Genomic DNA, 27,074 nt, shown 5'->3' with positions numbered 1-27,074 from the left:
ACTCAGGGAACTCAGATCTGGAGGATCACCAGTTGAGGCCATTCTGGGAATACAAGTCTGTGGATTCAGCTTGGGTACACCTTTACAGACGTAGGTATTTTCTCTGTCTTGCCACAGCCACCACGGTATGCCCCCCCTCCCCAAACAGAAGGTCCTGTCCACACAAATGTGTTCACGGTGAAAATGGACACTGAACTGGTGCCCATCAGAGGCAGAGCTCAAGCTCATGGTCCGTGGCTAAGTATGAGAGCCTAGGAAAGAATCCACAGGTGCTCTTAGAGTGACTACATAGCGCAAAGTTCCTAACTCCATGGGGGAGGCGGGGTCTCAGAACTTCAACTCTGTAACACATGATCAAACCATATCACTCTACACCCCAAATTGAAATTCTGCATTACCCTGAAATGCATTACTACACTGGGGGTTGGGGGGGGGGAAGGGAGATAATCTGAGCCATCAACCAATGATAGGTAGAGTTGAATAAACAAGAGAAGGGGAAAACAATTTCAATGATTTCCACACTGCAAGTGTCCAAAAGATAGGGACTATGGAACCTTCCTATCTCCACCATTCCCTACGAATATTCTCATCACTTCTTTCAGAATTCCAAATGCGACAGAAAGAACTTCTCACTCCTATCAGAGGACTGAAGAAGCACAGGTCCTGAGAAGTCAGGTGCCTTGGTCCTTCAAGTTCTATGAAATAGACTTCTAGATTTCTCCACATCTATGCCTGCATTGCCTGGTTTGGCTCTTGTTTGGAGCAAAATTCTAAGCAACAAAGCTGCCTCAAGCAGTCTTCTCTTCTGGGGGGGCAGGGTGAATGTGTGGAGCCCCAGTTGCTAAGAATAGCTCAGACCACCTTGGAAGGAGCTCTGGATCTGAAAGGAAGCCCACTGTGGAGTGTGTCTCCTTCTCCCCAACCCATCTGTCATTATGAATTTCCCAAAGCGCATCAGAGATGGTTCAATGTGTGGAGGCATGTCTTTTCTCCTATTTCCTTTCAAACACTCAGCTACGCCAACTATTTTTCCTTCCCCAGTGAGGTGCATTTTGGTAACTGGATGATGGATAGACCTTACAGAATCCTCTAAGGAAGAAAGAGAGCAGCAAGAGCCAGGAGAACTTGCCGAAAACAGCAAAGAAATGTAGGCAGTTCCCAAAGGAAGATCTCTTTAACCATATACAGAAAAGCACAACTTTCAATTCACATGACTTTCCCCAAGTTTTGTTTTCTAAACTAGGTAACAAAGATTAGAGGGCCAAAAATGACTGGAGGAAATTTTTGTGGGAATGCATGGGTATGGAAACACACTGCCGGGAAGGAGTGCAATCATCCTGAAAGTCTCCATTTCCAAGTCTTTGCAAACTCAAACTCAGGGGCTCTGTTGTCTAATACACAGATAAGCTTCCAAGAAGAGTTTTTGTATTTCAAAGAAAACTCTCCAACAATGATTGTTTCTTTTTTTTTTTTTTTTGGGTCCGGTCATGGGGGCTGAACTCTGGGTCAGGGCGCTGTCCCTCAGCTCTTCAGCTCAAGGCTAACGCTCTACCACTTGAGCCACAGCGCCATTTCCGGCTTTTTTTTTCTGCTTATGTGGTGCTGAGGAATCGAACTCAGGGCCTCGAGCATGCAAGGCAAGCGCCCTACCACTGAGCCACCTTCCCAGCCCAATGATTGTTTCTTAAAAAAAAAAAAAAAGAAGTAATTATCTATGGGTTATAGAGTGTGGTTGTTTAAAATTATTTTTCTTATTTGTTCATAACAAATAAGAAAACATGACTTTTTTATTAGTATTTTGATGGGGTTGCACCCAGGGTAACAATTCCAGAAGTCAGGTTACAAGTACAATGCTTCCTGGGTGATGCCCCCCTCCCATCCCTTATTTGTGGAGCTGCTGCTCTGTCTGGAGACAATAGGAGGAACTAGTTGTGGCCAGAACAAGTCAAGCCTTGTGCCTTCGTGGAGTTTAATATAGTCTCTACTTGAGAAAATCATAAACTTACGTCGTAAGGGCAACTTGCTACCTAGTTGCCAAAGCAAGCTAAGGTGTCCCAGGCACATGGGACGGACCAACCAACCCATCCACAGCTGAGTCTCAAGCTGACTTCCATCCTCACGGTTCAAAAACCTCACAAAACCCAAATGTGTCTATGATAGTCACCGCCCGAAAACAGATACACTGAAGCTACATAGTCCAGTCCTCTACCCACTCATCAGGAGCTATGCCTGCCCCTAAGCACAGAGTCATTACCAGTCCTGATTCCTGACCAGTTCTGACCTTGCTTGGCCTCACACTGCCATTTGCTGATGACCAGGGTCCCTTCCATTTACAGCAGCCATGAGGATGTGTCCGCAGTGAGCCTCCAGCTGGACTCCAAGGAGTTGGGGGGGGAGGGAGAATGAGTGCCGTGGGCAGCTGACATTAATGATCCAAGTATGCATGAGAGGTGCTGATGGGTCAGCCTGGAAGCCGTATTTGAAAAATAAATAAAGCAAACAGGGCCGGAGGCATTGCTCAGATGGTATAACTTCTGTCTAGTAAGGGCATGGCCCTGACTTCAAAGCCTAGCATGCAAAGAAAAACAAAATGATGGCAGTCATGTCCTGACCCTTTCACTGTCTGTTACGCAGTGCTGGGCTGGGTGACCCCAATGGGCTGTGACACACAGCCTGCCTCTGGGACTGGAAGCCTAGACTTCAATCTGGTGGCCTCATGCTCTTCCTTAGCTTTTTCTTCCAAAGCTGGCATTTTACCACTTGAACCACACTTCTACTTGAGCTGGCATTTTTGCTGCCAGATAGTAAAAAAGAAAAAAGAAAAAGAAAGCCCAGAAGTACTTAGTCCTTAACAATGGTAAGGAAATAAATATAACACTTTATTTAATCCTTCATGCCATTTAAATGTAGTTTATCTACCCAGAAAACAAACACAAGTACTTCCCAGGTGAAAAAGGTGAACTATGTCCTTTGTCATGTAAATTTGTGCCCCCCCCCCCCACCACTACCACTGTCAACATAAGAAAAGGAGTGGGCGCTGGAGAATCATCCCTTCAAATCAGACCAGGTGAAGACTAAGTTGCTGTTCCAGGCCCGGGACTAGAGAGAGGTGAATGCGGAAGGGACTCCATTTCATATTGCACATTGGCGTGAATGCAGTCTCAGAGAGTGAGCTTGGATGCCCTGCTGTTGAAACTCCAATAAGAAGAGGACAATGCAACTCCATTAGCCACCGCCCTGCCTCTGGACATTTCCATCCTTTCATTAAAAATGAAGCTGGCAAAAGCAGAACTCTACCCCATGAACAGTCACGATGTTATTTTCAAGCGCGTTCCTCCCTTGCTTTTCCTTCCGCGGGGCCCTGGACAGCCAGGATAGAGCTCCTCCCCAGCAGGCTTCACAGTGGCCCTGTGGAGTGCACAGAGGTGCCCTGAGGAGCAGCGAGCAGGTGTGGGACCAGACCTCTTCTCCCAGCCTCCCTCTCCAGTCCCCTCTCCTTCCCACCTCCAACTGCATTCTAAATCCCAATGGCCTAAATTAGCCCTGGGGTACATGTCACACCAAGAGCAGAGAGGGGGTACAGGTCACACCAAAAACAGAGAAGGGATACAAGTCACACTACCAAGAGCAGAGAGTGGACAGAGTCATACCAAGAGCAGAGAGGAGGTACAGGTTACACACTGAGAATAGAGAGGGGTACAGGTCACACCACTGTGAGCAGAGAGCATCCCATGGGGAGGGGAGAAGATGGCACCCACCAAGGCTGATGAGCAGGAAACCAAACCACACTCCCGCAAACAACTACACACACACACCAAACAACCACACACACACACCCCAAACAATCATAAACATCCCAAACAACCACACACATCCCAACCACACACACCCCAAACAACCACACACCCCCAAACAACCCCCCCCCAAACAACCACACACACCCCAAACAACCACACACCCCCCAAACAACCACACACACCCCAAACAACCACACACACCAAACTCAGCAGCATTGCTGTTTTGAGACACATCTGCCTGGATAGTCTTCCATCTCCATGGACCAAGAGTGAGGCTAAGGCTTTGGGCCTAGTCAGGGCTTGGACCTCGACTGTCAATAAATAAGCCATATATGCTGCTCATCCGATGATGTCAATTCGCCAACACAATCACTGGGTGCATCTAAGGTTTGGGCTCAGTAGGATCACAGTGGGACAACACATCCTCAGCTACATGCTGGTGGCTGGCACCTATCATCTCAGCTACTTAGCAGGCTGACATTAGAAGGATCAAGGTTCTAGGACAGACCGGGCAGAAAGGTCCTCAAAACGCTATTTCTGGGGGAGAAAAACAGTGCGGTGACATGGGCCCCTGAGTCCAACATCACCAGTGAACCTAGAGGAGGTGGGTTCAGACTCAGTCATACAACATTGGCAGAAAGCAAAGGAAGCCTGGAGGCAAGGTTCAAGTGGTAAAGCATCCGTATAACAAGTGCAAGGCCCTGAGTTTAAACCCTAGGATCACCAACATTTTATTTTATTTTATTTGAGAACATACTGTACAGAGGGGTTACAATTACATGGGCAGGATAATGCATACATTTCTTACCAAGCATTGCAGCCTCCTCCTTTGTTTACCCTTCACCTACCTTCCCAGCCTCCCCCCTCCCCCGCACCCAATCATACCCCCCCCCACACCGACATTGTAAAGCTGGTTTTGACATGACATTTTGTACTTCTCATTGTTGCAACAGGTCCACCTGAATCCTTAAACGACTTGTTTGTCCCCATCTCCTCCACATGTTATACTGACATCAAATATAGTGAAAGTGGGGGTTACACTGTGGGGGAGGGACATACAAAGCAACAAAGAAATAATCTTATAAATGCGTGAGAAACACATGCATGAAAGAAACGAAAACATTAAAATACATATTTAAGGGTTCATTTTCCTAACATCACATTATCTGACCTTTTCGCTTGACTCATACCTATACTAGATATTGCAAATAAGGGAAACCATGGGACCTATGTTTCTTTGGGCCTGGCTTACTTCACTTAATATAATTTTTTCCAAACCTTTCCATTTCCTAACAAATGGGGAAATGTCATTCTTTCTGATGGAGGCATAGAATTCCATTGAGGATCACCAAAATTTTGAACAGCAAAAATGAGCAAAGTGTGCTCATTTTAGGGCTTATCCTGAGCCAAACCCCAGCATACAGGCTTGCATAACCCTCATTGCAACCTTGTGTGTCTTTACTTGACGTCTGAGAAAGAGTGGCTCCGAACGCAGAAACACTTTGCGATTCTACAGATGGAACTCAATCCCAGCTCCCTAAAAAGAGCTGTGGGTGAAGTGTGTCCTTTCTCCTCTGGACCAGGGTTGACATGGTCTCAAGGCCTGGTCCGGCCACATCTGTAACATTCACGGGTCAGGGAGTGTGGCCCTGTGTGTGCTCTCTCTACCTCTGCGGTTCAGACAGTTAACATGGCCTAGAATTCCAGCTTTTGAGCCAGATGGCCTGATGTCCCCACCTGGCACATCAAGACACTTACATTTCAGTCTCATCACTTGTGGCCTGAAAATAGCAACACAGTCCAATGTATGGAAAAGAAGAAGGAAGAAAAAGATGGGAACGTCTCCCCCAAAGTTTCAAAGGCTCCTCAAGTTGACAACAGAAGGCAATAGGAGACTCAGCATGAGAATGTGGCACCCAAAATAAAGGCCTTTATCAAAAACTTCACAGTGGATGGGGAAACTGAGTCTCCAAGAGGCAGACGGTGACCCTAGGCTCTTCCTGCCCAGGGGTAGGTAGAGACGTGGGCTGGAGCTTGAAGTATCTGTGCGCCTGTTTTAACCCAGCCAGCACGTGGGTCAGGACACTGGTCCTCTTATACAACATCCTCCACTGCCTCCCCCAGTCCAAAAGGTGGGATGTATGCAGGGTGCACAAAGAATCGGCACTGAGAACAGGCAAATCCCGGGGAGCCCACAACACAGATGCTTCAATGTATATGATGTACATCCTGGAAAATCACACATGCTCTTGAAAGTGCAAAGTCAGACTTCCTCTTCCCTCCCTCTCACTTTCTCTCCTCACAGGCTCAGCCTTATGCAGAGGTGATAAAAATCAGCCTCAGGATCCAAACCAATGTCCTCAGTCCTGCAAAGCCTTCCAGGAGGCAGGGTGGCAGAACACACACAGACACACACACACACACCCACACACACACACACACACACACACACACAGACACACAGACACAGACACAGACACAGACACACACACACACACACACACACACACACACACACCCCGCCCATCCCAGAGATGGCTTATTGATGCAATTACATGGTTCAAAGCCAGTGGCACCTGATGGGGGAAGAAAAAGACAAAACCAGAAAGGGCGGGATGGCCCCAGCACTACTCCCTGGGGCTGGCTGTACAAGTGCCAAGTGCCTTTTCCTTGTGAACCACAGAGGCAGGTGCGGGCTGGCAAGCAGACAGGACCACAGCCCTGGCAACAGGAGGAAGTGGTAGTTGAGGTTTCCCGGTAGATCTCCTGATCCTCTCTGGACCTCAGGACCTCTCCTAGGCTCCCCAGTGCTTTCCCTCTCTGGTCTGTGCTTGGCCTGCTCCAGAGGGACAGACAGACAGAAGTTAAAAGAGCAAGGTAAGTTTCCTTTCACCCCTACCCCATCTCCTCATCCCTGTCCAGGGGCAGGGAGTACAGAGTTGGACACACAGGGAATCAAGAGCTCCGGGCTGCTGCCATTGGATCAGTGGGAAACTGGGCTGTTTGCATTTCCAAGTGCTGAATGGCCGGCCACTGTGATGTCCATGTTGATAATTCCTGACGCTTTGTATTCCAGCAAATGTTTAATCCCTCACTGATCAATAATCCTCACTAGGCTGTTCTTTTTTCCTTTTTTTAAAGAACCAAATCCCTTTTTACTCTTCAAATCCTTGAATAAAATTAGGCTGCTTTAGCCCTGGATGCGTTATTCCTCAAAAAAGCTGTGTGGTTTCATAACCTCGGTTGGGGTATTTTTAAAGGGGTTGCCTAGACACACTTGCTCTTGGTGTCACCTAACTTGTCTCTGCAATTGCTGTGTGTTATAAATTGGTCTCCTCAGACACTGCTTTCAACACAGATCTACTTTTTTTTCCCTCAAAAGAAGAAAATAATTCAAAGTGAAGTTATTTGCCCTAACTAAACCAGTGAGTCTAATCTTTGCATTCCTGGCTTACACTTAAGACCTTCTGTACAACTTGATTTCTACCTTCCATCTAAAATTTCTTTCCAAAACCATATTGAAAAGAAAACAACTCCATTCCTAGGCCATCTTAAGAAGCTGTACTTCTTTCTTAGAGGCACAGCTGAATGTTTTGGAAAATGCACATGACACATGGAAAGAGACAACGGCTCTGTGCTCACAGGGGATGGGCTGGCAGGGGGGTCTCACAATCCACTCCAGGTCCACCAAAGTTCCACAAACAATGGCAACAGAAAGAAACTGCCCTTCCTCTGTAGCAGCAACCAAAGCAGCAACTTTCACCAAACCTAACCCAAGCCAGGAGTGCGTCCCACACACACCAACCACTTCCACAGTTAGCCCATAAGAGCCCCAGCAGCTCACCACAATATTTATTAGAAAAACACATAATTTGTGGTGGAGAAAGAAGAGTCTCTCATACAAAAAAGAAAAAAAAAGGGGGGGGGGAAGCTCTTTCAAATGCAATTAACCAAAAGACATATTTCCCCTGTGTTTGTAAAGATCACTCTATGAGAAGCATAGTTTTTGTGTGAGAGGAGGGGGGGGAGAGAAATGGGTTATCCCCACTAGTTAAGAAAGACAATTACATTACTGGAGATTACCTTCATCATTAAGGAGAATGGGCTTTATTCATATTTACAGACCTAAGCAGACTTCAGTTTACAGGTCACAAATGAATCTCTTCTCGTCTCAGATGCACATGTGGACACTGACATGGGCTGCTGTTGAGTTGATTGGATAATAATCTTATTCTCAAGCTCCTGCTGGAAAGAAGAGCTCCAGAGGAGGGCAGGAGGGGGAGGGGGAGATGGGTGAGAGAGGGAGGGAGGGAAGCAAGGAAGGAAGGAAGGAAGGGATAAAAAGAAGAATCCAATCATGTATTCTTCCTGGTTGGAAAAAAAAAAGTAACCCCAGTATCCTGGAAGGATTTCAAACACAGGCGAACAGTGTGCAGGAGGGTGTGTTAACAGCATGCCTTAGCGGTGTGGCCTGCCTGAGACACTCTTCCTTCCCATTGGCTGTTCCCGCTAGAAACCCAGACCCATCCCTCCTTTCAGAAGTCAGGAATTCAGCTCCAGCCAAAGTCCAGAAAACATGCTCACGCAGGGACAAGGCCCCACCACCGATCCATAACCTTTGAGGTTGTGTCCTACAGTCAACCTGAACAACAGTACATAGGAGTGAATTTTTTCTGCCTTGGGTTGTGTTCCCAGCTTTGTGTCTGTTCTAAACTGAAGGTCCATCAAAGAAAAGAAAAATAGACAGCTTTCTTTAGAGAGAACATGCTGTCCTAAATGCTGGGGAGAAAGAACTTTCTCAATCAGGCTTCCAAAACCAGATCTGAAACGTTGTCTATATCTTAAAATCCACCCAGGTGATTTTTTAAAAAAAACTCTGTGCCAAAATAAAGTAAAATCCCCAATTAATATGTGTCCTTTTGTGGACTTAAGCTATATCTCCCTCTGAAATGCCACATACCAACGCACCCTTTGAAAAGCTGTTCAGAATCACTTGGAGCAGCAATATCTAAGCAGTATACAAATATGCATTCAGGTGACAGGATGACTAAGTTTTCTTTTTCAAACAATGTTTTTCTCCCTAACTTCTTTTAAAGCAGATTAATTTTTGAGAATCTGAGAAGATATAATTCTTGCTCATAAGAAAAAAAAGCAACAAAAAATTGAAGGTGGGACAGAAGAAATGGAGAAAAACATTTTATTTAAAAAAATAGTAATAATAAAATATTTTGTGGCCCATTCAGTATTTCCCATATATAATTTATTAAAATTAGATGAAATTATGAATATTAAGTGCTCATTTGAACTAAAGTGCTTCCTCTTTCATACATACATGCACACACACACAATTTGTATTGTATCAGTTTCAGAAGGCAACAGAAACTCTAAGGATACAAAGAAATATGGTGTCCCCAGCCTCTAATACAAAGCATGCTGGGCAGCCCTGAGCTTCTGGATTACTGAAAGGTGTTTCTGTGCACATAATAGCAAGGCCTCCACCTCTCCCTCCCTGCCTGTAACTCATTGCACAGCTGCAGGTAGCTGTGGCTCTAGTCCCCTTATCTAAGGTCCTTGGTCCTTGTTCCATAAAGTATTTTCCTTACCACTATTAAATAAATGAGATGTCCTTCCTGTAATTCTAGGTTTCTGTGTTTAGAATGGAGGTGATTTTGTTTTTAATGCTTTGCTGAAGAGGGAAGAATAAAACTGAGCTCTCGCTCCAAGAGTGTTTATTTATGCTATTATAAGAGCAAACTAACTTTTCAGCACTTAGATTAAAAAATCAGTTTGCAAAGGCTAAACAACTTTCCTGTCGCTACCCCAAGAGTGGGGGTAAAATAAAAATATTCATTTGCCCTAAGATGATCACATGAGAGTTGTAAGTCTTCCCCCCACTCGAGAAAAGAGGGTAAAACCTGGGCCATAACCAGTGCCTGAGTCTGCCATGACCTCACCTAGGGGCCTTCAGCCTATGTCTGTGGTGTGTGTGTGTGTGTGTGTGTGTGTACACCAATGCAGACAAAGTCCCTATGTGTGGCCGATGGCCTCATGTACTAGGGTGGCATGGTTCCTCAATAAGTGTAAATTGCATCCACGTCTCCAGATTTGTTTCCATGAACTATACTAGAAAAATGCATCTTAACCAAAGATATATATTATCACAGATACAAGATCTATATATATAGTATGTGATATATCATTGTATGATTCAATTCATACAGAGCTGAAGGCATAAAAATAACTTAAGTGGGGGCTGGGAAGATGGCTCAGTGGTAGAGTGCTTGCCTTGCATGCCTGAGGCCCTGGGTTCGATTCCTCAGCACCACATAAGCAAAAAAGACCAGAGGTGGCGCTGTGGCTCAAGTGGTAGAACGCTAGCCTTGAGCTGAAGAGCTGAGGGACAGCGCCCAGGCCCAGAGTTCAGGCCCTCCTACCGGACCCCCCCCCCAAAAAAAACTTAAGTGGATATTGTTCAAAGTGGTAGTCATTCTGGAAGGTAGCACCCTGGAGAGACCTTAACTTATAAGGAAGGCACTATTTGGAGTGCTGGAAGCGTTCCATTTCCTGATGGGAGTGGTACGTATAGGGGGACTCATGTGTATATTTTGCCACTGGATTTTATACTTTCTAGTATGTGAGTCATTCCTCACCAAAAAGAAAAAAAGAATCTACCAAGTAAGTTCACTGATCATTGATGACTTCTTTAAAATCCATTATTTTTGCCAACTTCAAAAAAAAAATCTGTGAGAAAAAAACGGATTCTTTGCTCTGTTCATTATGAGAACAAAATCAAATGTGAATAATTTAGTGACGGGTTGAGGTTTGACATCTCAAAGCGTTTGGGGCCTAAATTTTTCAGAAGCTCTTGGTTTCACGGTTCACGTTGGCACTCCAGGGCTTCACACCATCAGAATTCAGATATCTGCACTTGGCAATTTTATATGTGGACGTCTACACGTCACATTCTAACAGCACATCAAAACTCATTACATCCAGAAGCAAGTTTGTTATCTCAAAATAGGCACCTTCTTAACCACCCGCCCCCACCAAATTCCTTCACCTTGTTCTATTTTTGTGTCAGAGAGTTTCTCTTTTTCTCATTACCCACTTGGAAATTTGTCTTTGAGTAACTCAGCTGTGCTTTCATACTGACTTTCCACATCTCTCATATCCTACTCTTGGCCACCCCTCCTATGAGCGTATTAGCAATGAACGCCTAATTAGTATTCTGGTTCCTGTCTCTGCCTCCACAGCACCACCGGGGAAATCTTCCCTCTGTGCTCCTGACAGTCCTCTGCTGCTGCAGCACAAAACCCGTCCTCAATGTGACATTCAAGGTCTCCTCTAGCCTCCTCTCCCCACGCCTCCACCGCAACCCTACTGTCCCTCTGCACCTCATCAGCACAGGAAGGGACCGGGCATATTCCTCCCCCACCACCCCTGCTCGTGCCTCGAATCCTTCCTTTCTATGATATCCAAATATTGCATACCCCCTAAAGACAAAACATTCACTGTCTCCCTGAGATGATTTCTGTGAAATGGTTTTCCCCATTGAAGTACCTGTGTGGTTCTATCAGTGGTCAGGCAGGTAATTCTCACCTATGCCAATGTCTCCCAGTGTTCGCTGCACCTTTTATATTGTGGTTTTGTTATCAGTGGTGGCACACGTCAGTTTATAAATACAATGCACCTTGATCATGCCACTCCTTCATCATTCTCTCCCAACCTTCCCAAAACCAGCCCTGTTCTCAATTCTTGGTTTCACAGAATACATATTAAGTATTATGGTTGCCTTCCTCTCTTCATTCATCCACCCTCCCTCCCCTTGACCTACTCATACCTTTAAAGTGCCAGTTTCCTGGTATTCATTTCATTGGACTATGAGTTTGTTTTCCTGAGGAATTTTACCATCCGAATTCTCCCCTGCAAATACCATACTTCAGTTAATACATCTGTGTACACTTGCATACAAACTGTGTCTGTTTAATTGTACACTTACGAATTAGTTTCTCATTTCCATGTGTGTAAGGCCTTGTCTTCACAAAGTAAAATAATAAAATTTCCAAGTTGAAAATTATATTAAGTGAAGTAAGCCAAGCCCAAAGAAACATAGGTCCCATGGTTCCCCTTATTTGCAATATCTAGTATATGTCTGAGTCAAGCAGAAAAGGTCAGATGAGGTGATGTTAGGGAAATAAACCCTAAGATATGTATTCAAATGTTTTCTTTCATGCGATTGTTTCTAACGCATTTATAAGATTATTTCTTTGTTGCTTTGTATGTCCTTCCCACACAGTATAACCTATGCTTTCACTGTATTTGATGTCGGTATAATTTGTGGAGGGGAAAGGGAAAAACAAGTCATTTAAACGGGGATACAGGTGGACCCATTGCGACAATGAGAAGTACAAGTTGTCATGTCGAAAACGAACTTTACAACTTCGGTGGGGAGGGGGCGGGGAGGATTGGGGAAGGGGGGGGATGTGAAGGGATGGGTAGGGGAAACAAAGGAGGAGGCTACAATGCTTGATAAGAAATGTACTCATTATCTTGCCCATGTAATTGTAACCCCTCTGTACAGTATTTTCACAATAAAAAAAATGTAAAAAAAAATTTCCAAGTTGATGAACTCCAAAGCCAAGTGTTATTTTTCTCTATGACTCAAGTGTCTCAATGAAGATCTGCTCAGAAGTCGAACTCACAAATTACTAAGTAAGAAACATCAGCAGGGAATCTGTGTTATGTTTGCATTGCATTTAAAATGTCCTTACTAGGATATATATCAACAATAGAATGATGATCTTTTATGTTTGCACAGGCTTTTATGCTCCACCTAAAGTATCTCCTGATTCCCCTACCTTTCAAGTGAAGACAACAGCTTTTATTGGGGCGATTTTTTTTTTGGGGGGGGGGTCCAGTCATGGGGCCTGAACTCTGGGCCTGGGTGCTGTCCCTCAGCCCTTCAGCTCAAGGCTAGCACTCTACCACTTGAGCCACAGTGCCACTTCCGGCTTTTTTCTTTTTGCTTATGTGGTGCTGAGGAATCGAACCCAGGGCCTCAGGCACGCAAGGCAAGAGCTCTACCACTGAGCCACCTTCCCAGCCCTGGGGCCATTTAACAGAGCAAAGCCACATTCTGGAGACAGATAGTCCAATTTCCTTTGGAACAAAGAGACGAAGTTCTCCAACTCTGGCAGACCTGTTCACGTGATTACCTGACGCTGAATTACTTAACTTCTTGTGTAAAAAGATGGGGCTGCAGAGGTGCCCACCTCCTATGTGTTGTGAAGATGATTTGAGGAAATGCCAGGCATCAGGTGCTATGCAGAGAAGAAAGTCATCAGGGGCAGAACTCCCATGCTGCACCCAGAACCTCCCCCTACACCTCACCCCCACTACGCCCCCCACTGCTCCCACCGCACCCCTCCATCCCCACCGTGTGGGCCTCCCCACTCCCGGCTGGCCAGTCACCCCCTGACCTGGGCCGCCCTCTCGCTGGACCAGACACCCCTCCACCACTAATGGGATCCTGGCTGCACAAGGCCTCTGTCGGCTCTGCAGGCCGGGGAGACAGCGCCCTCCAGCGGCCACCTGCGGAGCAGCACCTGCTGCCCTGTCCAGGGGGGCGGGCGGGCCCAGAGCCTGGCCAGGCAGCTCCCCCTCCGGGTACAGGGCCCCACCCGGCCTCCCTGCCGTGCCAGGTGCCCTCCTCACCAGTCGCTCTGAGATGAGGGTGAAGTTGGTCCAGACTGCCTCCAACTGAGAGCCTCCAACCTCTGCCTCCAGGACCGCGGGGGCCATGGAGTGGCGGGCGTTGGGCGCAGTCAGGGTGGGAGCCAAGGCCAGGCTGGGCCTGCCAACCCTCAGCCTTGCTGGCCCCGCTGACCCAGCGACCCTACGACCCCGGCCCCGCGCAGAGCAGCGGGTGACCCACAAGCTCTGTGCTCTGCTCCCTGGAGAGCCAATGAAGGGCGGCCTGGAGCATAAGGCAACATTCACACCCAGCACCTAGGACAACGGAATGACTCACACTAACACCACACACACAATCACACACACCACACACAGTCACACTCCACACACCACGCACACCACACATGCTCAATCACACCACACATACCACACCCTCACACTCAATTACACCACACACACGCTCACTCACACACCATACACCACTCACACCACACACCACACACGCTATCATTCAATCACACCACCCATTATACTCACACCACATACGTTCACACTCACAATCACACTACACACGCTCTCAAATCACACCACCCACACATCACACACGCTCATACACCACACACCACACACCATACACGCTCACTCACATACACCACACACGATCACACCACACCACACCTACAGCACTCACACCACACTCAGTCATACCAAACTCACATCACACAGTCATACCACACCACTCACACTCACACTCACCATACACCAAAAATACCACACACTATACGCTCACACTCAATCACACCACACACACCACACTCACACTCAATCACACACACCACACATGCTTGCTCACAATCACACCATTCATACACCACACTCACACCACATGCTCACACTCATACCACACCACACACACCACACACGCTCAATCACATCACACACACACACACCACACACACTCAATCACATCACACACACACCACTCACGCTCAAACACACCACACACCACCCACACTCACACTCGCACACACCACACACACACACACACACACAACCCCCTGGTCTGTCACCTTGAGCTGAAGAGCGCAGAGACAGCACCCAAGCCCAGAGTTCAAGCCCCACAACTGACCCCTCCAAAAAAATATCCTGAACTGAACATAGCATATATGTATATATGTGAAATAACATGGCAAAGTTCCTTTGTGTAATACTCACTTAAAAAAATGAATGAAAGGAAAGTAATATAGGCTCTTCTGGGTGATCAGGTACTAGCAGGAGGGAAGAGGGCCAAGGAGAGGGCAAATTAAGTACTTTACACATGTATGAAAATAGAATAAAACTTATTTTCAACGATTTGTATGCATGTATGGAAATGTCTGAGAGCTAATATAGTAGAAACCAGGCACTGGTGGCTCACGCCTGTAATCCTAGCTACTCAAGAGGCTGAGATCTGAGGATCGAGATTCAAAGCCAGCCTGGGCAAGGGAAGTCCCTGACACTCTATCACCAATTAACTACCAGAAAACTGGAAGTGGTGCTGTGGCTCAAGTGGTAGAGCTCTAGCATTAAGCTGAAGAGCTCAGGGATGGTGCACAGACCCAGAGTTCAAGTCCCACAACTGACAAAAAAAAATAAAGAAAAAAAAGACAGTACATATGGCTTTAAATCTAATATATTAAACTTTATTCTTAGGAGTAAATAACCAAGCATTTCTCAGTTTTCTGAGGTCTCTTTAGCAGTATAATAATTTCAGTAGTTCATCTAGACATAAAAAGTCAAAGTTTATTCCATAAATAAGAACACAATTTAATCCAAAATTACTAAGACTCTTAAATGCCATCTTATTTTCCTATAGCTATGATGGTATTTTTTCCTCCAAGACTGAATAAATAATACTAAACTAAGTGGATATCCAATGACTCACCTGTACACTTGAAAATTTCACTTTTGGATTGTTATCTATCTCCCATAAGCCTTCATTGAAACCTTTTTGTTTATTTGGTTTGCCATACTTTTCCTTATTTTCTGAGTAAGGAAATATATCCTTTGGTCCTAAAAAAGCACTAAAACAGAAGAAGATAATAAGTGCAATGCAACCTCAAATAAATATATACATAGTACATTACTAAAATAACACTATTATAGGATGCATTTCATAAAATACAAATTAAAGGGAAGACAAGGATATAAAGTCTGATGAATTCATTTCAATGAACACAATCTCACCAAGACATGAGAAGGCTCTAAGTACTGGCAGAACAAATGTTGGAAAAGTCTTTTTGGGGGGAGTATGTATGCAGATATTTTGGCTTGAACTCAGAGCCTCCCACTATTGCTTAGCTTTTTTACTTAAGGCTACAGTCACTCTACTACAGCCATAGTTCCACTTCCAGCTTGGAACACAAGAGAGCCACACAGACTTTTCTTCCAGGCTGGCTTAGAATTTTGATCCTCATATCTCAGGCTGAATAGCTAGGAGTATAGGTGTGAAACACCAGCCACCTAGCTTCTAAAAGATTTTTAGGTTCCATTTCTTTGCAGAACAATAAATGTTTTCTGTTTAGAGGTAGGGATAAAGTAGGCTATATTTTATTCCAAATACTACTGTTTTTTTTCGCTTACAGTACTAAGGATTGCATCCAGGGTCTCACAGAAACAAGTCAAGCACTAAACCACAGAACTACATGTCAATCTGATATACTTTATTAATTCAGTAATGAGTTCCTAGATCCATAACACCATCTCATTTACATAAACTTTTTTTTTGGTACTGATCCTGGGCCTTGAACTCAGAGCCTGGGCACTGTCCCTGAACTTTTGTGCCCAAGGCTACAGCTTTAGACCACTTGAGGCATAGCTCCACTGGTTACTGAAAATGGGATTCTCATGAACTTTTGAGCCCAGACTGGCTAAGAACCTCAATTCTCAGATTTCAACCTCATGTGGCTATTAGAGGCAGGAATCAACAGCACCTGGTCTCATTCAGTTTAATTAAACAGGCTTTTCAGGCCCATAGTTCAAGCCCCATGAACGACAAAAAACAAAAAACAAAACAAAAAAAAACTTCCCCCCCAAACTGGACAAAGCCAGGCTGGGGAGAAAAAAATCACCAAGTCTGAATAAACAGCAAAGAGATGGTCTGAAAGCATGGTTCAAGTGGTAGAGAACCAGCCAAGCAAACGAACCAGGCTCAACGCCTCAAAGCTCAAGCTCAAACTCTAGTACTGTGAAAAAACAGAAAGTACCTAATTTAAACATCATTATATACTTCTAATTAAATATGAACAGATTTTCATGTCAGTAATTATTTAATACATTTTGCTAAATGGATCTATCAATCTATTGTTTGAGCACTTTTTCTGTGCCAATAGTGAGGGCTTGAACTCAAGGCAAGGCTTCATACTCTTGCTGTCTTTTTTCTGCTCACAGCTGGTGTTCCATCACTTGAGTCACACACTCCAATCTGCTTTTCTGCTGGTTAATTGGGATTCCCAAGCACTTTTCTTTGGGCTTCAAACCAAGATACTCAGATCTCAGTTCTCCTAAGTAGCCAGGAGGCTGCAATATTTTAAGAGTCTGGGACCAGTGGCTCATGCCTGTAATCTAGCTACTCAGGAGGCTCAGTCTGATGTTGGTTTGAAGCCAGCCAGGCAGAAAATCCAAGGGACTCTCCGATTAACGAGCAAAATCCTGGAAGTGCAGGTGTAGCTCAAGTAGTAGCACACACCAGGCCACTGAAAAAGCCAAGCAAGAGTATAAGACCTTGAATTCAATATTCAGCATCAGCACACACAAAAAAATAAAATAAATATTGTAACAGTAAATATACTGTTCAGTGTTTGATCTTCACAATCAATTCCAAGTATAGGTGGGGTAAAGAATATGCTCAAGACTGATAAGTCAAAAACAAAGCTGATGAACAAAAGAACTGTCCACAGGGATACAATCCCCTAAGATTCCTGAATAGTACATAAATTAGCCCAGAGACCGCACCGCTAGTTACCAAGGAACACCTTATGGTGGCTGTGGCTATGGTTTTCTCTTAGAAATGTTCCATTTTCAAATGGCCTACAAAAAGTGTTTTATATGCAAAATGGAAATAGGACATAATCTAATTACATTTTGATAGCAAATACAAAAAAATTGTGAAGCCAGGAACCCATGGATCACACCTGTAATCTAGCTATTCAGGAGGCTGAGATCTGAGGTTCATGGTTAGAACCCAGCTCAAGCAGAAAAGGCCATGAAACACTTATCTGCAATTAACTATCCAAAAGGTAGAAGTGAAACTGTGGCTCAAGTAGCTGAGCACCAGCCTTGTACCAAAAACAAAAACACTAAAGGAAAATGCCTAGGCCCTGAGTTAAAGTGCTGGTACCAGCTCGAGAAAGAGATTAAAGGGAGGAAAGAAGGGAGGAAAGGGAAGAAGGAAAGAAGAGAGGGGAGGGAGAGAGGAAAGGGAGAGAGAAAGGAAGGAATGAAGGAAGGAAAATTGTGAAAGTTCAGAGGAAAAAAAATCAGAACACAACAGGTTTAGAAATTCTAAAATATAAAAATATTATTCTTTCTCTTTAGTGGTTAAATTGTAGAACTTTCCTTTTATTATTTGCTTTTTAAAAGCAATGAGAAAATTAAGCAGTAAATTCCAAATCTAACAGTAAACTTATGTGGATTGAAGTTCTTTTGCAAATATATAGAAAAGCAGTTATGTCTCAGATTTTACCTTTTTACTAAACAGTATGGATGCCCATAAGAAAGCCCACACAAAGTCACCACAAACTTAGAACTTTTTTTTTTTTTTTTGGGGTCCAGTCATAGGGCCTGAACTCTGAGCCTGGGCGCTGCACTTGAGCCATAGTGCCACTTCCGGCTTTTTTCTTTTTGCTTATGTGGTACTAGGGAATCGAACCTAGGGCCTCAGGCATGCAAGGCAAGCACTCTACCACTGAGCCATCTTCCCAGCCCAAACTTAGAACTTTTAAGTCAAACCAAAGGGGCCATAATCAAAATATGAAGGCCTATCAGAGACAAGGACATCAAGATCAAGTCATTTATCTTTGTTAAGTAGTATTTTCTAAACAAAACGTTTCATTTTCAACTTATCAACTCTAACTTGCTGCTTCATTTACCTATTATAAAATCACAAAATATGAAACAAATCTGAAAAAGGATGTTTACTAAAATTTTATAACAAGTCAGGCACGAGTGATTCATACCTGTAATCCTAACATGTTGGGAAGGTAAGTAAAATTTTATAACAAGTCAGGCACGAGTGATTCATACCTGTAATCCTAACATGTTGGGAAGGTAAGAGCTGAGGATCATGAGACTTTTAACTGCCAAAAATTCCGAAGTGGAACTACAGCTCAGATGGTAAAGTACAAGCCATGAGCAAAAAAAAAAAAAAAAAAAAAAGAGAGAGAGAGAGAGAGAGAGAGAGAGAGAGAGAGAGAAATCAGAGACAGTGCCCTAGCCCTGAGTGAAGGCCCAGGCTTGGCTCAATAAATAAATAGATGCTATGACAGTAAAAGGTAGAATGTTGGGGAAAAACGACCGGCAGAAGGAGAAAGGACAAGCTGGGTGCCAGTGGCTACGCCTGTAATCCCAGATCCTCAGGAGGCTGAGATCTGAGGATTACAGTTCAAAGCCAGCCCAGGCCAAAAAGTCTATTGAGACTCTAATCTCCAATAAATCAGCAAAAAATTGGAGTAACACTGTGGCTCCAGTGGCAGAACATTAGCCTTGAGTTGAAGAGCTAAGGGACAGAGCCCAGGCCCAGAGTTCAAGTCCCACAACTGACCCCCCCCCAAAAAAAGGAACATAATTTCAACAATGTACATTATATGCATGTATGAAAATACAACTATGAAATCTCTGTAAATTTACAGTAATTAAAAATTATATGCATATGTGTACACCGTTATATGTTATAGACCGTGATAGACAATTTGCTCCAGGAAAGTTAGAATGAACTTGTGACTTTAAATGAGCATCATTATTCCAAAATACTGTGAAATTTGGGAAATTATGTAATCACTTAATCACAATTAAAAAAAAAAAAGAACCTCGGGGAAGGTAGGGAGGGAAGGATGGTAGGGGGAAAACAATGGAGGGGGTAGCAATGCTCAATAGGAAGTGTACTCGCTCCCTTGCTCATGTAACTGTAACCCTCTGTATAGTATCTTCACAATAAAAAATTAAAAAAAATTATATGCATACTATACACTACATATACTATATAGTATTTTTTAAGTTTCTAAAGTTGAACATTAATAAGAGACAAAAGCAGCAAAGTATGACTAAATTTTCAAGAGTTTGGAGAGTTCGAAGACATTCTCTCAATTAGCAAAACTAGTCAGCAAAATTCAAACTGAGCTGATCTAAACTTAGTAACACTACAATAACAGCCTTAGAAAAAAAATATGCAATGTTACTATTAATTTATAAATCCCAGCAAGTATTGCTCCCAAAACAAGTCTTTCAAAGCCATACAATTCTTACTGGCATTTTATTCAACACATACTTAGCATTAGTCTAAGTAATTATTATTATTATTTTTTAATTGTATTTTATTTTATTTGAGAACATACTGTACAGAGGGGCTACAATTACATGGGCAGGATAATGCATACATTTCTTACCAAGCATTGCAGGCTCCTCCTTTGTTTACCCTTCACTTCCCTTAAGTAATTATTTATGAAAGCACCTTAGCTGTGGCCTAAAGTTCTAAGATAGAAGATATCCCTATTTTACAAATTCAGAAGGACACAAAGGTAAGTAATTTGCTGAAAGTCACATAAAATAGGCAAATGTGACTGCTGTAATCTACTTGTATTAAATCCTGTGTCAAGTGTTACAAAGCAAATTCATCATCAACCCATGACTTTACTCTCCAAGCTTTTGGGAGGTACTGACTTTGCAAATGTAAATGGTATACTTAAAAGAACACTGATAATAGCTGGGCACCAGTGGCTCCTGCCTATAATCCTGGTTACTAAGTAAGCTGAGAGGATGAGAGCTGAGGACCACAATTTGAAGCCAGACCAGCAGGCAAGTCTATAGAACTCTGACCTCCAGAAATGAATCTATGGCTCAAGTGGTAGAGTGCTAACCTTGAATAGAACACCCCAGCCCTCAGTTCAAGCTCTAGGACTAGCAAAAAAACAAAACAAAACAAAAAACACTGAAGATCAAAAACATTAAAGTATACTTTGAAATAAAAATGCCACTAAATTTTTATGAAACAAGTAGTTTTTTTTTTTTTGGGGGGGGGGGAGGTCGTGGGGCTTGAACTCAGAGCTTGGGCGCTGTCCCTCAGCTCTTCAACTCAAGGCTAGAGCTCTACCACTTACGCTACAGTGCCACTTCCAGTTTTTTGGTGGTTTATTGGAGATAAGATTTTCACAGACTTGGGGCTGGGAAGGTGGCTTAGTGGTAGAGCACTTGCCTTGCAATGCATGAGGCCCTGTGTTTGATTCCTGAGCACCACATAAGCAAAAAGAAAAAAAGCCAGAAGTAGCGCTGTGGCTCAATTGGTAGAGCGCTAGCCTTGAGCTGAAGAGCTGAGGAACAGCGCCCAAGCCCAGAGTTCAGGCCCCACGACCTGACCCTCCCCCCCCCAAAAAAAAAGATTTTCATGGACTTGCCTGCCTGGGCTGGCTTTGAACCACGATTCTCAGATCTCAGCCTCCTGAGTAGCTAGGATTACAGGTGTGAGCCACCGGCACCCAGCTTAAAGCAGGTATTTTTAAATTTGAATATATCTTAATTTCCTTTATTTTGGTCAGTCATGGGCCTGAACTCTGGGCCTGGGCGTTGTCCCTCAGCTCTTCAGTTCAAGGCTAGCTACCGTTTGAACCACAGCGCCACTTCCAGCTTTTTTTGCTTAGGTGGTGCTTAAGTGGTGCTGAGGAACCCAGGGCCTCATGCAGGCAAGGACTCTAGCACTGAGCTACCTTCCCAGGCCTTAATTTCTTGATTATTAATAGCCTCGTTTTTTTTCCCCCTTAACCATCTTAATACCTAATTAACCAAGTAATACCTAATCAGTTTAGGTACCCAGTGTAATGCTGTGATTTAAATACAGACTTTGGGCTACATATGCTTCTAAGTGGTAACACTGCTCAGCAAGTTCAAGACCCTAGGTTTAATCTTCAGCATTGAAAATAAAAGTTCTCCATTTTTTAATGTTGGGGAAAGAATAGTCACTTTTAAATTTAAAATAGTAACCTAATGCTGGAGGTTTTAGCTCACTGAAGGAGCACTTGCCTTGTATGAACTAGGACCTCATTGGATCTCCAAGACTGTTAAAAGAAAAAAAAGAAGTAACAATGGTCTACATAAGTGCCCTATAAAACTGTAAGAATGTGTATATATATATACATACGCGTATATGAATATTTTACAAAATGCCTTAAAATCAGAGAAATCAGAAGTAATTTTTTTTTTTGGGGGGGGGAGGGAGGTCTGGTCATGGGGCCTGAACTCTGGACCTGGGTGCTGTCCCTCAGCTCTTCAGCTCAAGGCTAGCACTCTTCCACTTGAGCCACAGCACCATTTCCAGCTTTTTTCTTTTTGATTATGTGGTGATGAGGAATCGAACCCAGGGCCTCGGCCTCATGCATGCAAGGCAAGTGCTCTACCACTGAGCCACCTTTCCAGCCCACTCAGAAAGAATTTTTTAAAGTTACAAAAATAAAAAATTGGAGACTGGGAATGTAGCTTAGTGGTAGAGTGCGTGCCTAGCATGCCATGATGCCTTGGGTTTGATTCCTCAGTACCACATAAAAAAGCAAGAATTAGCGCTGTGGCTCTAGTGACTGTAGGGTGCTAGTCTTAAACAAAAAAGCTAAGGGACAGTGCCCAGGCCCTGAGTTCAAGCCCCAAACTGCCTCCCTTCCCCTCCAAAGAAAATTCAACTAATGCCAGCTACATTTAATACAGTATTTGTAAATTTGGTATGGCTCAGGATCATCCCCAAGGCTTGTTAGATTGTTGAACTCCATAGCTTACAGACTGACTCAGAAAGTCTTGGATAAGCCCTAAGAAATGTTTCTTTAGGGGCTGGGAAGGTGGCTCAGTGGTAGAGCGCTTGCCTTGCATGCATGAGGCCCTGGGTTCAATTCCTCAGCACCACATAAAAAGAAAAAAACCAAAGTGGCACTGTGGCTCAAGTGGTAGAGTGCTAGCCTTGAGCTGAAGAGCTGAGGGACAGCACCCAGGCCCAGAGTTCAGGCCGCTCCCCACAAAAAAGATGCATTGTACTTACAAATTTATCAATTTGTTGAATTGAAATCCCTTTGTACAACTAAAGACAATTTTTTTAAGTTTCAAAAAAATAATAATTTGTGGTATTTTATAATACCACTAACATGAAATGGCCAGAAATGGTGATTCAACCGTGTAGATTAGTGGTTGTTTAGAACTGAAGAGAATGGAATGATCATGAATACAAGAAACTGCTAAAATCTAATGAAATTCATATTAAAATCAACTTAGTGGTATACATTTTGTGTATATTATCACAGCGAAACATAACTGTTGAAAAAATTATGTGAGAGCTAGGATAATGGTACAGCAGAATAATCCTAGTTACTGGAGGGGCAGGTAGGACTGTAGTCCAAGACTAGCCTGAGGCAAAAATACAACTCCCTTTCCAAAAACAACCAGAATTTAAAAGGGCTGAAGGATAACTGATTAGTAAGCAGGAGGCTGAGTTCAAACCTCAGTACCACACATACACATTAATAACTGAAAGCTGGTTGCTAAGAAACATTAAATCAGACATTGTCATTGTAGCCATTTCTAGGAAAATAATTATAATTAGAAGAGGAATACCAAGCTTTGTTTCTCTTCATCCCAAATAAGCAAGCCTAAGCTACAGAAATTATTTTAAGTTCAAAACCAGTCAAATTATATAGTACTTAGAAGGCTACTAAATGATAGGTATATACAAATATAATCATTGGAAACCCATGAGATAGCTCCCAGAAAATCTTATGCATGTAAAAGTAACAGCTCAATTTTCAGCTAATTTTTGAAAAATTAAAATTGTCTCACCAAATCAGTTTGTGCCCATATCCACTAGGGACAGTAGAACAAATCAGAGTGGCTCTACTACCCATAAGCCTCTAGTACACTCAAAGGAACTGTCCAGATTTCATCTGCTCATATTTCGTACAATATAGCCTAAGGCCTAAAGCATAATATAAGATAATCCTTATGGAAATCACTTAGTTGGGCCAGGCACTGGTGGCTCACGCCTGTAATCCTAGCTACTCAGGACGCTGAGATCTAAGGATCGAGGTTCAAAGCCAGCCCAGGCAGGAAACTCCATGAGACTCTTAGCTCCAATAAACCACTAGAAAACCGGAAGTGGCACTGTGGCTTAAGCGGTAGAGTGCCAGCCTTGAGCTGAAGAGCACAGGGACAGAGTTTAGGCCCAGAGTTCAAGCCCCATGACTGACAAAAAAAAAAAAAAAAGAAATCACTTAGTTGGGCCAGAGGCATGACTCAATGGTAGAGCACCTGCCTACCAAGTACAGGACACTGAATTCAAATCCCAGAATGGGGGGGGAGGGGGGAAGAAAGTCCATGTAATTTTACTGAACAGAAATATTGAATGTCCTGTAAAAACTTCCCATACAAACTTTCCACCATTCTTTTGCTTCCTTCCCTGATTAAGAAAATTAAACTTTCAATCAAAATTAAACCTACAGTGCCTTTACTATCTAAAAGTAAAAGATACATAGTGCTTCCTCAACACAAAGAGGTAGCTTGAAAATTTATTCTAAAGTTCAAAAATAATTTTAAAGTTTTGTATTTCTTTCCTATTCCTCTTTAAATTAATCTCTACTTTTTCATTTTATGCACAATCCTGAAACTTCTAATTTGCATCTAAAAGCTAACAGGACTTACATCTCATGAGTTCCAAAAAAGAAAATGGGTAGTTTGTTTGTAGGTAGTTTTACAGCTCCATCAGGAACTTCATCTACCTAAAAGAAACATTAAAAAAAAAACTACCATCATTCAGTCATATACACTTCAACACATCTGAATAAGTTGATAACATATTCAAGACAGCTGAAGATATAAAATCAGACATTTTACAGGTTCCAAATCTTATTCCCCACTCTGAAACCTAAGAAGTTCCATAAAACAAAGGTGTCTTTTTCAAATTCACTTTGTTGCAAAACCAAAGCTAATTCAGTCATTTTTTTTATGCAGTCATGTTTCTATAATTTCTCTGCAGAAAGTTATGTGCCATGCTAGCAGTAGCAAAACACATGGAATATGTACCACCATTAACTTCCTCAAATCCCCAAATTCTCAATTCTTTTTTTTTTTTTTTTTTTGTCGGTCGTGGGGCTTGAACTCTGGGCCTGTGCGCTGTCCCTCAGCTCTTCAGCTCAAGGCGAGCGCTCTACCACTTGAGCTACAGCGCCACTTCCGGTTTTCTGGTGGTTTATTGGAGATAGGAGTCTCATGGTCTCTCCTGCCCGGGCTGGCTTTGAACCGCGATCCTCAGATCTCAGCCTCCTGAGTAGCTAGGATTACAGGCGTGAGCCACCAGCACCGGGCTCAAATTCTCAATTCTTAAACTTATCTTAATCCAAGTATTTCACATAAAGAATGTCAAAATCTACATGAAGAAATGCTCAACCTCTGTAGCCATAGAAGAAATGCAAATCAAAAAAACGTTGAGATACCACCTCACCCCATTTAGAATGGCTATAATCAAGACCTCTAATAACAACAGATGCTGGAGGGGATGTGGTCAGAAGAGAACCCTACTGCATAGTTGGTGAGAGTGTAAACTTGTTCAACCACTTTGGAAAGTACTATAGAGATTCCTCAAAAGACTCCATGAAGAGCTCCCCAATGACCCAGCAATCCCACTTTTGGGCATTTACTCAAATGATCACAAACAAGACCATACAAAAGCTACCAGCCCAACTATGTTTATTACAGCATTATTTACCATAGCTAATATATGGAACCAACCGAGATGCCCCTCAGTAGATGAATGGATCAAAAAAATGTGTTATATATAAAATGGAATTCTATGCTTCTATCAGAAAGAATGACACTGCCCCATTTGTTAGGAAATGGAAAGACTTGGAAAAAAATTATATTAGGGGCTGGGAAGGTGGCTCAGGGGTAGAGCGCTTGCCTTGTATGCATGAGGCCCTGGGTTTGATTCCTCAGTACCACATAAGAAAAAAGCTGGAAGTGGCACTGTGGCTCAAGTGGTAGAGCGATAGCCTTAAGCTGAAGAGCTGAGGGACAGCAGCCAGGCCCATCCATAGTTGAGGCCCCACGACCGAACCCAAAAAAAAGAAAAAAAGTAAGTGAAGCAAGCCAGGTGCAAAGAAACATAGGTCCCATTGATTTTCCTTATTTGCTATAACTACTATATATCTGAGACAAGCAGAAAAGGTCAAATAAGATGATATTAAGTGAAATGAACACCAAGCTAAGGAATCAAGTGTTTTTTTTTTCTTTCTTGCTATTGTTTGTAACGTATTTATAAGGTACCACGTGATTTTTTTTGTTTTTTTCTATGTCCCTCCCCCACGGTATAACCCATTTTCACTGTATTTGATGTTGGTATAATTTGGGAAGCAGAAGGGAAAAAATAAGTTGTTTAAACAGGGATACAGGCTGACCCATTGCAACAATGACATGTACAAGATGCTATGTCAAAAAACAAACTTTAAGGGCTAGGAAGGTGGCTCAGTGGTAGAGCACTTGCCTTGCATGCGTGAGGCCTGGGTTCGATTCCTCAGCACCACATAAGCAAAAAGAAAAAAGCCGGAAGTGGCACTGTGGCTCAAGTGGTAGAGCGCTAGGCTTGAGCTGAAGAGCTGAGGGACAGTGCCCAGGCCCAGAGTTCAGGCCCCATGACCAGACCCCCCCCCAAAAAAAAGAAAAACGAACTTTACAATTTGGGGGGGGGGTCTAAGTTGTATAGGTGGGAGGGAAGGGATGGTCGGGGGAAAACAAAGGAGGAAGCAATAATGCTTGATAAGAAATGTACTTATTACTTTGCTCATGTGATTGTAACCCCTCTGTACAGTATCTTCATAATAAAAAATTATTTTAAAAAAAAGAATGTCAATCTACTTCACAATTCTAAATGACATTCTAGAAAGCATAAACAGAGTAATGTAAAAGCTGACATTAACAAAAGTTTAAAGCAACACTTCCCACTCTGAAATGTATAATGAAAACATACTTCAATTGTATGGCTGAATCACATGGGGTTACCTGTTCCTTTATTAGTTTTCAATCTTTCAAGCCACCAAGCACTAGTATGTTCCAAGAGTTAAATAACATTTCTATTTGAAATTTCAAAAACATGGGGTTGGAGTTGTGGTTCAGGTGGTAGAGCACCAAGCCAATGAGCAAAAGTATCAGATTACCAGGGTCTGAGTCCCAATCTCAGAGAGGAGGACAAATACAAAACATTTTAATTAGAAAACAAGTTGACTGCAAATACAAGAGCTGACCCTAGTATCTATCTGTATAAGCATTACAGAATAGAAAATCTGGACTCATAATCTATAATAATGAGGGTTTCAG

General features: G+C 43.1%; 1 protein-coding gene across 2 annotated transcripts in view; it reads right to left on the bottom strand.

Annotated features, from left to right (window-relative positions):
* Window positions 1-4,699: 4,699 nt before the first annotated feature.
* Window positions 4,700-27,074, bottom strand: part of LOC138819640 (hepatoma-derived growth factor-related protein 2-like) — an 83,078-nt gene continuing 60,703 nt past the window's right edge. The window contains exons 2-7 of one of the 2 annotated variants that reach the window (XR_011369540.1): window positions 24,408-24,484; window positions 15,415-15,553; window positions 13,512-13,805; window positions 13,070-13,117; window positions 11,638-11,720; window positions 4,700-8,039 (exon numbers count right to left, since the gene is read on the bottom strand). Coding sequence is in view for 1 of the 2 variants with exons in the window: in XM_070011122.1 (XP_069867223.1) it covers window positions 13,073-13,117; window positions 13,512-13,805; window positions 15,415-15,553; window positions 24,408-24,484 (555 nt within the window). In the remaining variant the exon portion in view is untranslated. The other variant, XM_070011122.1, reaches the window with a different exon arrangement.

This window comes from Dipodomys merriami, unplaced genomic scaffold (genome assembly GCF_024711535.1).
Source record: "Dipodomys merriami isolate MVZ:Mamm:240054 unplaced genomic scaffold, mDipMer1.0.p SCAF_805, whole genome shotgun sequence".
Taxonomy (NCBI): Eukaryota; Metazoa; Chordata; class Mammalia; order Rodentia; family Heteromyidae; genus Dipodomys; species Dipodomys merriami.
This window is presented reverse-complemented; position numbering and strand designations above follow the sequence as displayed.